The sequence below is a fragment of the Sceloporus occidentalis genome, unplaced genomic scaffold (genome assembly GCF_023333645.1).
Source record: "Sceloporus occidentalis isolate IW3139 unplaced genomic scaffold, rSceOcc1.0.p SCAF_2, whole genome shotgun sequence".
Lineage (NCBI taxonomy): Eukaryota > Metazoa > Chordata > Lepidosauria > Squamata > Phrynosomatidae > Sceloporus > Sceloporus occidentalis.
Window position 1 is genome coordinate 221,741,256 of NW_028316982.1, and position 18,082 is coordinate 221,759,337.

At 40.4% G+C, this 18,082-nt stretch overlaps 1 protein-coding gene across 2 annotated transcripts in view; it reads right to left on the bottom strand.

Moving 5' to 3' along the window:
- LOC149319715 (prostaglandin F2 receptor negative regulator-like) overlaps positions 1–18,082 on the bottom strand; it is a 118,421-nt gene that overhangs the window by 27,482 nt on the left and 72,857 nt on the right. Inside the window, exon 6 of one of the 2 annotated variants that reach the window (XM_089512238.1) lies at positions 5,046–5,465. The exons of the other annotated variant lie outside the window; for it this stretch is intronic. Within the exon in view, the coding sequence (XP_089368364.1) occupies positions 5,046–5,465 (420 nt within the window). The remainder of the gene's footprint in view (positions 1–5,045; positions 5,466–18,082) is intronic. 2 annotated transcript variants of the gene reach the window in all.

Consider the following 18,082-nt stretch of genomic DNA (forward strand, 5'->3'; position numbering starts at 1 on the left):
CACCACATACTAATAGCTATCTGATGCTAACCCACTGTTTTAAGAGCTCAGCTCCATGGAGCAGATGGGTCTCTAAAAAAACCACACTAGATCACAATAATAACCCAAATTTGCCTGAAGTCATCCTACCCACCAATGCAGTTTCAGATCCAGTCATGGTCCCACAGCCCTCAGGCCATACATTTCAATAATGGAAAGACTTACTACTTTTGTATTCTACCTTTCCTCCAGATAATGACAAGTAGCCCCTGTGTTATTAGAAGATTTCACAGGCCAAATGGGGTATCTGTACCATATGTGACTTGAATGGAATTTTGTGTCTAATACCTCTATAACAATTTCTGAAATTAATAACAACATCCATGGATTAATTTTTCTGTGGGCAAAATTATGCGACTGAAGACTGGAAGATTAAATGAAGTAAGGAAAGAAATTCAGAGTACTAAAAGCGCTAAATGATTAGTACCTGAGTCATACCTTGGATTCCTCTACAAAGTCAAGTGGATGAATTTTAAAAAGCAAGGTATTTTGAAATGTATAATCAAGGACCATGAATTGGGCAATAATAATTGTTAAACTGTGAAATAGTGTTAAGAAAACTGATGCTTTCATTTCAAAAGCTTACTACAGTAAGTTAAACAAGTATATATTGGGATCAATATTCTATTGATTCAGAGTAAGGAGAAACAGAGATTATTTTGTTTGTTTTTGTTTTTAAGCATATTAGTATATTATTTTAATATTTTATAGTGTAGTATTTTATTGTTCATTTTGTTACATGCCCTTAAATTTTACTCTCAATTTATTCATGAGTCATATCACAATCTTTAATTTGGGCCCCAAAACCTGCCCTTGACCTATACATGAAGTCATATATAGTCGAATATATATGGTAGATTTTGTATGTTCTGATTTATGAAATCCAAGTGAGAAGATGACCTTGTTTCTGACTCTATATTAAAAGGACGTAAATCCATTGCATTACAGCAAAACAACATGTGGTGGGAGCCAAGGATGGATCCTCCCATCTCCATTCAGCACTTCTGTCATCACTGGGGAAAAATGCCATAGTAAATTTGTTAGTAGGGTCTAAATACCCTAAAGGCATCAGATTCTAAGTAGGGTCAGCCCTGGTTAGTACTCGAATGGGAGACCACAAATGAATACCAGGTGCTGTAGGCTATATTTCAGGGGAAGGAACTGGCAAACTATCCTATGAGTATCCCGTGCCTAAAAAAACCTTATGAAATTCATGGGGTTGCCATAAGTCAACAGGCAACTTGAAAGCACACAGGCAGATAGACAAATCTGTTAGTCTGTAAGATTCCACAGGATTCTTTTTTAGTTTTGAAAAAAAAGATGTTTATGGCTCCTAAAATTTTAATAAATTTAGTCAAATAAATTTATTAAGCATTTGATATCCACAAGATTCTTCCAAGTTTTTCATGCCTTTCTGAAAATCTTTGGAAATATTCTGAAATGCATTTTTCCAGAAAAGTTATAGCTACTGTATATTATGATTCCTTGGGTAGAATAATTAAAAACTCAAATCTCCACTGCAGTAAAAAGTATAGCCACCAATTTAAACAGGAAAGAGAGAGAGAGAGAGAGACTGTCTGAGACTGCCTGCAGTTCTGTGAGATTGCACATTCACAACCTAAAGAGCTTTTCTTGAAACATGAAACCATTCAGACAAAGTGATGCTCCAAAACAGCTCTGGCAGAATGCCAAGTTAGTGGCAGAAAAGTCTTCCAATCCAAATACAGCTTTCCAGCTTCAAACAAAAAAATCAGTAAGAACACAGAAGTCTACTGCAACAATCGCTAAGAATTTTATGTGGAAATTGCAGAGACTTCCTTTAACAGCTCCTACATTCCTTATATGGCTTCTAAGGTTACACAGGTTATTGGGCTCATTCAGAATGAATAAGGCTGAAACGATCTAGTAAAGTACCATATATACTCGACTGTAAGTCAAGAAAATTATGCCCCAAAATGGAATCCAAAATCCTGGTGCAATACAGGGCCAATACAGTAATACAATGGAGATCTGTTTCAGACCCCCCCCCCCCAAGGATACTCAAAATAGTGGGACCTCCCGTTGTTCCTAATGGCTGTGGGGGGGGGGGGGGGGCTCAAAGAAGCTCACAATTTAAAAAATTGATGCAAATCAAATATGAGGGCTTAAAGGAATTGCGACAGGAGGCTAAGTAAAATACTCACAACAAGTAAAACAATTAAAATAGACTCCCAGCAGGCAAGTGGAGTCCTCCTTTGTTCCCGGGTTCCATGTGTGAGCTCTGGGCCTATTGCTCCTGGACTCCAAAAAGTCCTCCAGAGTATGTCACTGCCACCTGCAGAGGCCTCCTCAGGCCTGTCTTTACATGAGGTCAGGAGGGGGCATGGGCCTGTTTCAAGGCTGCGCTACAAATGTGCGCAGCCCAGCTGCATAACCTCTTCCTCTCTGTCGCATTGTTCACTTCCAAGCAGCCGGGGAGGCTTTGCTGGGAGGGGGGGCATCCTTGTCTCTGCCACATCCTCCTCTCTCTCCTCCGTTGTGTCGCCCATTGGGACAATGGAAGCCCTCAGGCCGCTTGAAAGCGAACGACGTGGTAGCGGAAGAAGAGGAAGATGAGGGAAAGAGACAAGGGCACCTGCCCACTGGGTTGTCCTCCTTATTCTCTGCTGTGTCATTCACCTTTGAGTGGCCTGGGGGCTTTGCCAGACAGGCAGCCTTGTGAAGATGAGGAGGAGGAGGGAGAGGACAGGGGAAAGAGTCAAGACAACTCACCCACCGCATTGTCCTCCTTGTCCTCTGCCATGTCATTCACTTTCAAGCAGCCTGAGGGCTTCCATTGTCCCAATGGCCGATGTAACAAAGGAGAGAGAGGAGGACATGGCAGAGACAAGGATGCCCCCCAAACAAAGCCCCCCCAATCTGCATGGAAATGAACAATACAGTGGAGGAGGAGAGGCTATGCAGCTGGGTTGCGTGCCCACTGGCACCAGACTAAAATTGTAGCGCACCTTGGAAATAGGCCCAGGCCCCCTCCTGGTCTTATGTAAAGACAGGCCCAAGGTGGTGGCATACTCTGGAGGACTTTTTGGGGTCCAGAAGCAATGGGCACAGAGCTCGCACGTGGAGCCCGGGAACAAAGGAAGACTTGGGGGGGGGGATTCTGCTTGCCTGTTGTGAGTCTATTTTATATGTGAGTATTTTGCTTATCCTCTCCTCCCAATTTCTTTAAGCCCTCATATTTGATTTGCATCGGTCTTTTAAATTGTGAGCTGTTTTGAGCCATTACCCCCAATGGCAGTGCAGCTGTCATATTTTATCCTTAACGTATTCATGGGTCATACCAAAATCCTCAATTTTGGCCTCAAAATGTATCCTTGACTTATACATGAGGTCAACCTGTAGTCCAGTATATATGATATTTTACATTTTGTTTTGCACAAAACCATAGTAGGTTAAAAAAAATATATCTTAATCCAGTGCTATGAAATAATGTTCTAAGTCAAGTATTGGCAACATGTTAGAACTAGGTCATACCACAAACAGCAACATGAGTATAATAGCATTAACTAGGTGAATATGAAAGGCTCAATGGGTAACCAGCATTTCCTGGCAGTGGTGAACTTCAGTTGTTTGGGACGACTTAACCCATATCTTTTCTACACACTTTCTGTTTTACCGAAGTAGATAGCAAGCAATAGCACTTTACATTTCTATACCATTTCATAGTAAACTAAACACTCTCAAGTGGTTTACAGTGTGTTAGCCAATTGGCCCCAACAAGCTGGGTACTCATTTTACTGAGCTACAAAAGGCTGAGTCAATGTGGAGCCCTGCAGGGATCAAATTTGCAAGGTTGTGGCTGCAGTATCGGCATTTAACCACAGTGCTATATCAACTGTAGCCATTCATACAAACACACAAATCTCAGCAAAGCTTGGAAAAACTACTCTTTTTGTGGAAGTATACCCATAAGGCAGAACAAATGCCTCAGTGAGCAAGATAAAATATACTGGAAGTCTGATGATGAAGGAAGGAAAATGTTATAATAATATATGTTTTATCTATGTAGCCATTTTCAGTCACTGGTTTACAACACAGAGCTGTAGATGACAAGCTGCTTTCTGGAAGTCTACCACAAGTATGTTATACTTGCCATTTTGCTACTGCTGGTGTATTTTCTTCCTTCTTTCTAACAAAACATCATCCACCAAGCAGAAATAGTTTACGATCAACATATCTTTCCCCCACACACAGTACAGATAGGCTCAGCTGGATCTCACTACTGTGTATGTAATGGTCCTTTTAAAAGACAGTCAGCATTATCAGCTCTTCTGACAACAAACATGTGCAGTTCTAGAGGTAAAAAGCAGAATACTTCTTGAGTAGCAATGTTTAGCCTTTCTCAACTAGATGGAATGTGCTATTATATGCACATGTTGACAGGGAAGAGTGATGGGGTCAAAAATGTGCTTAAATGGACATTCAGTTCCATAGTTTATGGAAGCAGTTATCAAGTACACACAGTAGAAATGTAAACACAAAAGTATGGGTGAATTACAGCTACTTGAGTCTGAATGATTTTATGGTACAGTTGAGTGTAGAATCATTTCTGTACTACTGAAGACACCCAAAAAAAAATGGGGGAAGAAGGGAAAAAAATGGCCAGTATGCTGCTCCAGTCAGGCAGATCTGATGTGGAGGAAATTAAAGTTGTGACAAACTATGTTGCAGACATCTTCGTATGGAATGAAAACAAGAAATTCAGTTCCCTTGGGGGGGGGGGGGGAATAAACAGAACTAGTATAGGATAACAATCTGTCTTTAGAAATTTACTATGCAGCAGAATTTCCTTGAAAGCTTTCTAAAAGTGTAAGTTCTCCTAGTACATGAAGATAAGTAGTATAAAAGAGTTGGAGAAATTCTGGCCAAATGTACTAAAGCATTTCCAACTGAGCAGATCTCCAGTAGAGGCACCAAAAACATCATATTATCCCACAACTATTGATCTTATAGAGACTTTTACTGACCTGAAGTCTGGAAGTCTATCTGGATGGGATTGGATAAACCATTGACTGCCTCTCGCCACATGCCTCCACCCCCTGGTGACCATGCAGTCACCACACAGCGATACAGTCCAGCATCAGAAACCTGTGTCTGGTACATCCTGTAGCGGAACTCATTCTCCTGGACCTTTTCCAAAACCACACCATCCACCCGGTCCTGGTCTGTCCAGTCTTCCCGTCTGACCACTGAATCTTGATTGAGAGAAATTATGCGAGTGGTCCCATTAGGATTAGACTGATCATTCAGTGACTTCTCAGCTGTAATGAGGACTGAGTAACGAGGAGTCTTGATATTCTGGGAAGACACTTTGCATGTCATTTCAAAAGTATGCCCTGCCATGAAGAACGGCTTCAGTTTCACAGCCTCTACGGTGAGTGCATAATCTGAGAAGAGCAAAGAAGGGACAGACATAAGCAATAAGCCAAGGATGAACAAACATATGCAGTAAACACGAAGCAGGGGCAAGTTGCTTTTTTGGCCCCTGACCATGATGGTTGGAGGATTCTCGGAGTTGTGGTCCGAAAAAAAATCTTTCAAGTTGTAAGTTAGCAAGAGGTCAGACTGTGAACATATTACAGTATATAAACAGCCTAAAATTGGGGAATGCATTAAATCCAGTGAATGCAGACACATACAGAATCGCAGTACAGCATGATAGAGCTTACTCCCACATAAGTGGGCACAGGACTGCAGCCTAAGTGAGATAGCTTTCGGCAGCTACTTAGCAGCATGTTTTGACAATGCATGAAAAACAGAAGCAGCAGCAGGGAAAGGTAGGCATGCAGAATAATTAGATACTGAGAATTTCATCTCCACGCTTGAGTGAAATCCTAACTGAGCTCTGATAAGAAATCAGGGCCTCAGTTTCACATTATGGAATAACTGTATGAATGAACATGGGCACAATGAACCAGAAAGAATTAACTTTCCAGATCAACAATAGTAGTTCTTGAAATAGATTATTTGGTGACATTTGATTCAACTGTTAAGTAATTTAAGAGAAACATCCATTTACACTTCCAAATAACTGAAAGCAAAACAAAACAAAACAAAAATGCAAATATGAAGTTTCCTAGTCTTTCTATTCTTAAACATTGCCCAAGTGTTTCTTTTGGTCTTAGACTTTTTACACTGCCAGCATACACTTTGCTACTTTTATTCTTTGTCTCAGAAGTTACCAACTTACACTCAGTTAACTGTTCAGCACAGTGTCACCTCTGAGCATGATCATCCTTCTGTTTGAAAGGTGAGTGGACTTTTCAGGCACAATGGAGGACCCTAAAGAGGTGGTGGCAGTGCAATCCAATATGTGCCTTTCCCATACATAAATGTTTTTGAGTTTAAAGAAAATGGCACTGAAGATTTGAGTCTTCAATTATCACTATTCAAGAGATAGGAGGGAGGAAAGACACACTCTGTAATGCTTCCACTTGAAGTATCAGGACCACTTCAACAAGCTAGACTATATTCTGCTGGAATTGCAACTGAAGGCAGAAAGGAAGCAACACTAGATGTGACTGGGTTGACTTGATTCCCTTCATGGAATGCTCCTTTGACATCAGATAAGAATGAATATAAGGGCACTGCTGAATTTTTTTCACATGGTGTGTCTGGATAAAACTGGTCAAGTACATGCATGAAAACTGTTTTTCTGCTTCTGCTTCCTTGAAACCCAGTAGCATATTGGATCCAAAGAAGAACTCTTGGGAGATACAGGTGGGAAAACAGAAGGGAAGGATGGGCAAATGATCACATTAGACCACCCTTTCTGCAGTTTCTTTTACTTTCTAAGGCACTCTTTCTGGGTCTTAGTGGCCCTTTTTAACCATTATAGAAGTATAAGATTATGATCAGATCAGAAGTATAAGATTATGATACAGAATGGAAATAGCAGTGGTTCTAGACATAAAAACTGAATACAGGAAAATAGTCCTAGAGTCACAAAAGAACACAAAAATAACGTTTCTGTGCATTGCAAAACCTTTCTGCAAACAATGCATTGCAGAAACTTTCTGCAAATAATTTGGCTTGATGCTGCCTCATGATTGTGACAGAATAAATAAATAAATAAATAAATAACATATACAACTGCCTGAGTAAATAAACCTGATAACCCAAATAATTTGGCTTAATGCTGCCTCATGATTGTGACAGAATAAATAAATAAATAATAAATAAATAACATATACAACTGCCTGAGTAAATAATCCTGATAACCCATATGACCTTTATCTGTTTTGTTGATGACATGACATTGTACGCGCCCTCCTGGAAACTTTGAATTACCTGCATTTACATGCAACACTGTTCCAGAAGGAATAATTTTCACCAAAGGAAAAGTAATGCTATTTAGAACCGAGACACACTCTGAAGGTACATCCTTGCAGCTAAACGTAGTACTGCTACTTTTCCCACCATACAGCCCAATGACAGGTTTCCCAAACTGGGAGCTTCACTCAACAATACATTTCTTGCAGTGTATAATTGTACTAAATAAATTGTAGAACAAATATGTTACCGTATATATTCATGTACAAGCCGACCTCATGTATAAGTCGAGGTCAACTTTTGGGGCCAAAAATATGGATTTTCATGACCCGTGGATAGGTCAAGGGTGTGCTTGCCTCAGCATCTCCCTGACTGAGCTTTCCTCGCAAAAGAAGCCCAGCAAGGGAGAAGATTTTGGGCGATCGCGCGCCCTCCCCAGCATCTCCTCAGCCAGGCCCCTTCTCTGGGGAAAGCCTGGCCAAAGAGAGGCTGCAGGGCGCGCGATCGTCTCCTTCGCTGGGCTTTTCCCATCGGAGGGAGTTGAGGCTAGCGGGGGCTGCGGGGCAATCGGGCACCCTTGCCAGCGTCTCCCCAGCTGGGCTATCTCTTGCAGAGGTAGCCCAGCTGGGGAGAGGCTTGGTTAAAGTACCGCATTGCCCCGTAGATAAGTCGACCCACAATTTTGGCCGCCATTTTGGGGCCGAAATTTCTCGACTTATAGTCGAGTATATACAGTATACATTTGACTTATAGTCGAGTATATACAGTATATATTTTCCATCTGTAAATGAGAATAAGGTTTTGTTTTTGTGCTTTTTTCTTTTCTGAACACACTATAATAGAGCATGTAGGTTTATAAGCAGACGGACAGGTCCATGAGAATTTTCTTGTCAGAAGTTCCAAAAGGCTTAATCTAAATGTAATTACAAAACAGCAGAATTCAGTTCAGAGAAAGGCATTTTGCCAAAGCTGAGTTTATGGAAAAACAGAAAAGAAATTATAACTATACACTGTAAACAGGTCATAAAAATGATCAGGACTGCACAGAGATTGCTTTCATAAAGAATTCACATTGGCTGCCTCCATCAGCACCATTCTACACCAGGGGACTGAAGGTGATTCATGCAATATGGTATTTTCATCTTCACAGTTCTGTGACTTGCCATCAATCTATGAATTTACAGCTTGATGCTACTACTCCAAAGGGCTTGGAATTAGAGTAGCATATAGGCAGTTCCCATCCCTGCCCCTTATTCCCCCCCTCAACCTATTCTCTCATTTGATGTCAGCTTCTACTAGCACATTACATACATTTTAGCTATGCAGTACAGAGGAGGCAGGTCACGTTCCACGAAAGCAAAGTTCTTATTATTTATGGATTTGAACTAGGTTGGCATTTAGAGTTATTTGTACAACAATCCATTTTCTTCCAATAAAAACAGCTGAATATTAAACATGGAGTGAATCTTTTACAAGGCAACAGGGAAATAAGATATACTGAGTTCACAACACACTTCACAAAATTAAAACTACATACAATAATACTTGTGTCCTCCCCCAAGACACCCACAAGGTAGTTGTCATGATTACATTTGCCATGTTTTACTTTCAAGCAGCAGTTTTCATGATGAGTAAACACTGCCTAGAAGATGAGAAAACTGAGTATGACAATTATATCACCCCACTGTACAATGCTCATAAAAGGCAACAGTAAAAGAGAGAAAACAATGTGTTATCTGCAGCTAAGCTAAGCGGTATGCATCAAGCCATGCAATCTCTTACATTAAGAATGTTCTCTAGGTTTTAAAATTAATTCCTATTTTTTTTAAAATTACAATTCTTGTAAGCTCTTGGCTTTCTCTCCCCAGCCTTGGAAAGTGTTAAAACAGTCTCTTCTCCCCCAAAGTTAATTGGCACATTTGCATGGCCAGTGAATGCCTGGGAAAGGAGTGTTCCATTTGGGAAGGGATGTGGCAAACATTATAGCACACTTTTATAAGGACTTCCCTGTTGAGTGGTGGCATTGTGCAAAGCTGGGAAAGCTGGAATAGTAAAACTCACAATAGTTAGAAAAGATGCAGACTACTAGAAGAGTTCACCAAGTATGTAAAAGGATGTGTGCATGCATATATGTAAAGGCCATAACAAATGTGATATACGAGATCTATAAATGGAGCTACACACAGAGAGAAAGGGGAGAGGGAGGGAGGGATGGACTGTTTAGCCTACTTAAGTTTGTGTCAGTTTTACATGTGCCTGTTCGTAAAACTGTTTCAAATCATTCTTATATTAATAGGCATTTTTAAACTTCATGAAATTACACTGAATATAAAAATTCAGTGCATAAAATGCATTTTACTCTGAAATACACATTTTATAAATATCTGAACATAAAATATGTATTTAGGTAATTTATTTAAAGCCAAAAACTAAATTGCAAACTTTGCAAAAGTACAACAGAAGACTGCAGTCCAATCTGCATAGTTCTCTGAGGCCTGAAACGAATGAGCAAAAAGAGTGGCTTCCAGCCACTTCAGGGCTGAGGCGTGCAGATGGGACACACCCTCAGATTAGCTGGAAGCTGTGCTGAGGCTGCCTAAGGCAGTGCAAACTCGGCTCCAAAAGGAGTGGGGTGGTGGTGGGAGGAAGGCACCTTGCCGGTGGTCTGTTTTGGACTGCAGCAGCAGCCTACCTCGGGACCATGTCATCTGGTTGCCATGGTCCCATGTCTACAGGGCTCACTTGTGGCTGGAGTGGTGAGACGCGAGTGGCAGTAACAGTCCATGTAGTACCTGTTATCTTGAATGCTAGTATAATATAGATTTGAGATATAAAATGAAGACAAATGCATTTACAGCCTTACATTCAATATACATAATGTTGCATCCTTTCAGAATGTAATTACAGTTGGTGCTCTGTTTTCGCTGGGGATCCATTCCAGACCCCCTCCAATGAAAACAGAGGCTCGTGCATATTCAAGCCCCATAGGCTTGAATGGGGTCCCCCCCCCCCCCCCGTGCATGCCATTGTAAACAGTGGTGGTTGCCCCTTGGCATATATTCAAGGGTGCAGATCTCAGATCCACGATTTAGGAGCGACTGTATAATGAAAATGATTTCTAGGAACTAATCTTAATAGTTTTCTCATTTTTATACATCATCATAAATCTACAGTATCAGTGGTAAGCACAATGAAATACTTTTCCTTTAACTACGAACACATCTTGAACATTAGATTATGGAATGTTTTATAACTTTCTGCCTTGCCAGTATATAGTTCAAAATATAAAATCAACACTGAGCAAGTAAAAGCCGTGTAAACAGCTGGGAGCTGTTGGAGAGTTTAATAGCTTGAACTGCCTCCAGTTTTTTAGAGGCTGTTTTTATTACAAAACAAAAATAGTCAAGGACGGTTCATATGGAAAGCACATAAGGAGAAGAATAAATTTCTACTTAAGTGATTGGTCAAAATACTGTGGAAAAATACACCTTTTGGGAAAGTTTTAGCTAAGACAACCAGCAGCAGATACTTCTGGGTTACTGGAAACCAATCGAAGTGGGGGCAGAAGATATGAGAACACAATCAAAGAGAAGGGAGTGTTACCCTAAATGTGTGGGGCTTTTAGAACCTCCACTGACAGCTGCAATCTATTTTTAATTGATTTGGGAGATGGTTAAAAGGCAGGCTATAAAATCCATAAATAAATAAATAATAAACTTTTATTAGAATATAAACACAGATTCTAGAGAAACGCGCACTCTTACACAGCATACTGTGTAACCTAACTGAATGTAGAACAGTGAAATGGGATAGTGGAGTTTGGGGATTGGATACGGGTATATATCTACTGACCCTGAAGAGATGGTCCATGGAAAGCAGGAAAGCAGAAGCAGCTTAAGCCATGAGACTTGAGCAAGCAGACAGGAATGTACAAAGGAATGACAACTCAGTTTGAAGCTTGAGGCTGACAGTCACTGTGTGAGCCAGGGTGAGGTGGAGACTGCAGGAAAAAGCTAAGTTTTAGGGTGCTATTTATACTTTTAAACTAATCCCAGTCCATAATGGGAAAACAAAAGTTTGATTGCCCCTCAATGGAATCTGAAAACGAAGAGTTTGTTTTGATACTGGGGAGATAAAAAGAATGAGTTTTGATCAATGATGCTTCATGGACTTTACATCCTCTAGAACACATCCAGAGTCCCCAGGAATGAGAGGGCAGGTAGGGGTGTTTACAAATACACAAGAGATGAAAGGGGGTTCCTGTCTTGTTTAATCTGGTAGAACTCCTCTTTTGGCTTCTGGTTTCCAGCTGAAATGCAGAATGGGGTGGGGTGGCACTCTTCCAGCAAAGTCCTCCATCTCAACATCTTTCCACATGTCATTCACACAACCCATTCCGGTGCTATATATGCCATCACAAGCATATCCACTCATTCTGGCATCCACTGTTGTAGAAAACTATAGTTGGATTGATAACTATATTAGGGGATGTTTGGATGTTTACAGGAGACACTAGAAGTATACTAAGGGCCAGTACAGACTGGCATGAAAAGTTGGCTAGAAGCCAGCTTGGGGATCTTATGTATGCACAACACACACCAGCATAATGCCCAGAAGCTGGCTTCATGGCACCCAGAAGCCTGCACAGTGCAGGAGTGGGGGAAGCCAGCATTTTGTCTCTTCTTTTGGGCCAGCAAAAAGGCAGATATGGGGCCATGGCGTGCGGTTGCTGTGGCCCCAATCTGGCTTTCTCAGGGGAGGGTTCAAACTACCCCTTTGGGGCAGTCTGTTCCACCCCTAAGAATTAACATTCTTAGCATTCTATTAGGCCTGACATAATAGAAATAGAAGGGAGAAAATCACAAAAGAGGAATATAATTTTTAAAAAGCCAGTATTAGATAGGCCCTGTTCAGACCGGCCATTAAGGTCAGCCTGGGGGCAGAGTCGGGGCATGCATTACTTGCAGATGTAATCTCAGATCCTCTATCAATAATCTTTGAGACTTGCTGGAGAACAGAAGAGGCCAGAGAAAGTTGGCGGGAGGCTAATGTTGTCCCCATTTTTCAAAAGGGGCAACAAATAAGAACCAGACAACTCTCAGCTACCAGTCAGCTTGATGTCAACACTGGGAAAGTTTCTAAAACAAATCTTTAGTCAGTCTGTGAGCACTTAGAAAAGAATATTGTTGCTACAACAAATCAGCATGGGGTTCTCAAAAACAAGTCATACCAGAACTTATTTTTTTAATTTGATAAAGTTACAAGTTTGACAGATATGGGGAATGCTATGTAGGTAGTATACTTTTATTCCAGTAAGCCTTTTGACTTAGTCATTATGAGGAGGTGTCAGGGACAAGCATACTACCATATTCTTCTGAGAAATTCAGGCTGGGACTGCAAGCTGCTCTGCTGATCAGTGAAGAGAAGAATGCTGGCAGCTGTGCAGTCACCCAGCTGCAAGGAGATACTCAGCAGCCAGACTCATGACATGGGAATAGTATTCCTGGTGAGGTCTGAGCAAAGCAGAATAGAGTAGTACTCTCTGGACACTATACTCTGGTTGATGCAGCCTAGAATTGCAGGTATAAAAATAGGTATAAAAACTAGGACTGTAGCCTGAAAAGCAGAAGAGGACATAATCAAAGTGTGGAGAGGGTGTTTGGTTTAGTCCCAGGCTTGGAGGTTTGCCACAGAAGAAGGCAAGGGCAGAAGGACAAGTTGGACAAGCTAGCCACCCAGGAAGTAAAGGCTTTCTGGGAGATTTTGAGGAAAGTGAGGAAGAGCTCTTCTCTATGCTCTTAGCTAGGTTTGGTTTCTGATCTCATCAGCCCCGGTTTGCCTTGCTCTTTCACCTCCAGAGTAGTTTTGAAGAGTTGAAGGGAGCTCTTCTTTGAAGTAGGAGACTAACTATCAAAGACTCAATCCAGTGAAGAAAGAGTGGGTCCACCAATCATAGAAAAACAGCTAAATGGTGTTTGACTACTCCAGTCATAGTAATTCTCTGAGTGATGTTTCTGCCTGACCTGAGAATTAGGAAGAACTTGATCCTGCCTTGATTTACCCTTTTCTTGGCAACCAGTTGTGGCACAACATTAAGCCTACAGATCTGCATGGGGAGAGCTTGGGAAGACCTTACTCTCCTGATCCTGTGGGGTGGGAAAGCTAGACTTTTTGAACTGTCATGGTTTGGAACTAATAAATATGTATGGAATGTAATTCTTGGTTTTCTTTCATTGGGGATTGAGGGCTATGACGTCTCATCACACATGGAGGGGGTGGAAGATGTGGCAATCCTTCATGATATTCTTGTTGAGACAGTGGTGAATTATGAGCTAGATATTTTTACTGTTGGATGGATTTTTAACCTGTTGGTAAACTGAACTCAAAGAATGCTCATCCATAGATCACAAGCTAAAGATGAGCCAATAGAGTGACTGGCCAAAAAAGTGAATGCAATTCTAGGCTGCATCAACCAGAGTATAGTGTCCAGAGAGTACTACTCTATTCTGCTTTGCTCAGACCTCACCAGGAATACTATTCCCATTTCTAGCCACTACATCAAACACCCTTCAAACACCACTGTTACAGCTACACAATAGAATTCTAAGCACCACACTTTATTGCAAGTTCTTTCTACTCCAGTTCATTCAACCCATTTCACACTTTTAGATTTCACTGAGAAATTATCAATTTTATCTTCAGATCAGACCAAATATACAATAAACAAATATTTAAAACAAAGAATTAATACATAAATCTTGAAAAATGAGAAAAATGGAGGAAATTAGCAGAATGAAGTTTTATAAACTAATTAAAACCTCAGGTAATAAAATCATATGGCTGATTTCATCAAAATTTTCTCTTTTCTTTTTTGTCAAAAGCTGGCCAGCATAACTGCAAAGAGGGCAAACCTCTAAATCACAAACTGGTTAGAATCTCATAGGAAATAATTCAGATCATCATCAATGTCTCAGCTTCTCATAACCTAACCTAAGAATAACATAAGAAGAATCAGACTTCAAATTGTTTCTGTTCCAAGTTCTGTTCAAATTATGTGAACTGGTTCTCTTCACTAAGGACAAAAGTGAAGAACTCTTTCCTACAACAGAGGTGGGTAAAATTCAGGATTATGGAATTTATTTGTACCTGAACTCTGTGAACTGCTAACCCAAGCCAGAAAAGGCATAAACTTTAAATTAAAGAAGTTTGAGTAATATGAGTACCACAAAAATCAACTTCAGGTCACCCTCTCCAATCTCCTTCATTTCAACAGTAAAGTTTACACATGTGTGCATGTATGTGCCCTTAAGTCGCCTGTCAATTTATTCAATCCCATGAATTTCATAGGGTCTTCTGAGGCAAAAATATCCAAATACGGTTTTGTCAGTTCCTTCCTCTGAAATATAGCCTACAGCACAAGATACTGATTGACAGTCTCCCACTGAACCACAAATCAGGGCTGACCCATCTTAGCTTCTGAGATCAGATGAAATCTGGTGCCTTTAGGGTACTGAAACCCATTAATTCATGCAGGAGGACACTACAGTTGGTTGCTGACTTTTGCAGATTCAACATCCATGGTTTTGATTATTCGCAATGTTTGTCCGCACGCCCACACACTCATCCTCCCTTTCAGGCTTTTCCCCTTGGGGAAAAAAGCCCAGGAGGGAGGGAGCAACCAGAAAGGGTGCACACACAGTCCATTTCCTCTCCCCATGTTTTAGCCAGCTCAGGGAAGCCAGTTAAAGCATGGGGGGGGGGGGGGGGGAGAAAGGAGGGGTATGTGCACATGGGGGAGGGGGAGGAGTATGCATACACACCCCTCCTGCCTTCCCCCACTTATTCATGGTTTCTACACTTTCACAGGGATCTTGCACCCCTAATCCCTACAAAAGTGGAGGGCTGACTGTATTTTGTTGCCACTGTTAAGAAAATGGGAGTCAAAACCTTTGCCAATCATCTTTTAATCACTCATGAATCTAGTTTAAAATCCAAGTCTACCTTCTGCTCATCCCACCTCTACAATATCTTATAAGGTTGTATATATTTATCTGGAATGTTCAGTAAAATTCATTTGCTGCTTGCAATTTATTGTTATTGTTTTGTGCCTTCAAGTCATTTTTTTTAACTTATGGCAACCTTATTGCCTCATAAGGCAAGTTTGTTATGGGGCTTTCTTGGCAAGATTTATTCCACAGGAGGCTTCCCATGGCCTTCCCCTGAGGCTGAGAGTATGTGACTTGCCCAAGGTCACTCAGGCGGTTTCATGGCTGAGCTGGGAACTGAACCTTGGTCTCCAGTTGTAGTCCAGCACTCAAACCACTACCATGTGCTCGTTCCATACTGCTTGAACTATGAACTTCATTTTAGGCATGTAGGGTGCAATAAGAGAATGGCTATGCCCCCTTGCTTACCCTCCCCCCCCCAAAGAAACATTCCAAGAAAAACCTATGATAGATTCACCTATAGTTGCCATAGGTAAAAAATGACTGGGAGGCACACAACAACAACAATATAATTGGGCTCTAAATATTCCAGTCTCCAAAGTATGTAAATTGGGAAAGCTGGTTTATATCATATCTGTACCTTTGATCAATCACTTGGAAAGCTAAGGCTAAGCAAGTCTTGTTTGACCAGGTCTATGGCCTTCTACGAGTCTCCTATTAAATATTTCTTCCTGTTAAGTCTACTGAGGAAATAAAAGTAAGTTTATGGCAGTTAAGATTATAACAAACATTTAAAAACTGAGAAAAGCAAAAAGACTCAGATTGGTGAATTTAGGTGCTTTCTGCCTTTCTAAATAAGCTTTATGCACTTGCCTAGAAGAGAAAATGGGAAAAAGTCAAATCTAAATATATGAAAACAGAATCAGAAAGAAAGGGTGATGTGGATATGAAGATAAGCAGATATGTTTTATCTGCTTAATTTTGTTTAAACATTTATTGTAATTTTATTTTGTAACTGGTTTTGAATATGCAATTGGGAGTCATTGACCTGAGTGTTATGTGGGGTCCAAACAGTACTGTTATACTTTTATATCTTGGAAAGGAAAACTGTACTTCAAGACTAATTTTTGCAATTTCCTCATTATATGAAACATTTCAAGTATGATATCTCACATTTGAAGCCTACACTATCATGTTGAGGCTGGCGTTAAGTGCTTTAATTGTGATCCTGAGACTAGAGAATGAAGTCTAGGATTAACATTCATCTCTTTCTCCTTTCTGTCCACATTCCTGAATGATAACATAATACTGAATATAACTGACATGTGTTTTCAAGTCTTATCAACTCAGCTAAGCTATTGTGTAGCTTATTATTTTATTTTATTTTATTTTTTGATGGTGTTCTTAAGCCACTCAATATTGACTCGAAGTGAGACTAATCACAAGTATCTGATTACAATGCTGTGAATTTTGGACAAAGCTTCCAAGGCACTCATCCACAGAAACCCCATTTGTTTCAAGTGAACTGCTGCACAGCACGGAGTCTGAGGGTAGCTGCCTCTGGCATAATTGCTTTCTTTTCATATAAATTACTTCCATGATCTTCAAAATGAGTGCTTCGTTTAATTTTAGATGCAAACACAAGAAGATAGAGTCAGTTAAGTTATCAGAACTCATCTCTCATTTTTCTCGCCTTAATTTAGTACTCAAAGCCAGTGGCTCCAAGAATATTTAGGCCAATATTCCTTTCCAAAGAGTACCCCTAATATACTGCTGCTTTTTCCCTCCCAGAATAGAAAGATAAGAACATGTTTTGCAAAATTCATGAGGAAAGTGAATACTCTGCTCAAGGGCTACCTGTGCAAGAGAAAAATATAAAGATGGGGTAGAATTGTCATTACACAATTTCTTTTTTCTAAGTATTCCTCAATATGAACTTGAATGGCCCCAGGGATATGATGTGGCAGCAGCTAAATACATGGCAACTACATCTGTGTTCAGCAAGCACATCAGCTAGATGCTTCTCGGAAGAGTGACTGCTCTGTAAGAAGAACATGGAAAATATGGTACTCAGCAAATCCAGGATCAGACAAAATTATTTATGTAATCTTATACTACAAAAATACTATTGCATGTGTCCTTTTGTCTTACGTAGCCCTGAATATAAGAGCCAAATCAGTTTAACATATAGCACTCATATAGAAACACCTTCCTATATCTGAGTGGTTACTTTGCTTTCTGCAGGGCCTGCATTACTTTTTGCTGTTGTTGTTCATCTGTGCTTTGAAGTCATTTTTGACAAGGTGAGCCTAAGGCCATAATCATGGGGTTTTGATATTATGAGGTTTTCCTGGAATGATTTGTGCAGAGGAGGTTTGCCATTACCTTCCCCTGAGGCTGAGAGAGTGTGCTGCCATGCTAATATGGTAATAATGGTGTCAAGAGGAATACTAAGTTCATCATCTCACATGGTATTACAACTAATTTATTATGGGGGCAGGGAGGGAACGTATATCTATTGCCATGTTGGATCATCTGTTTCCAGTGATATATCTCAAAAATCTAGGAGTGGCACAGATCATCATGGGATGTGATATAGTGCTGCTAATACTCATACAACAATCAGAAATATCAGATAAATATTTTTGAGACTGACAGAAGTATCTATCCCTTTTATGTTATAATTTTATATCTTCTTTCACCAGAATACAAATGACCACAGAGCTATTTTGCCCATGTATTTTAACCTCTTTACCAATTTATCATTTCAGAATGGACTAATGAAC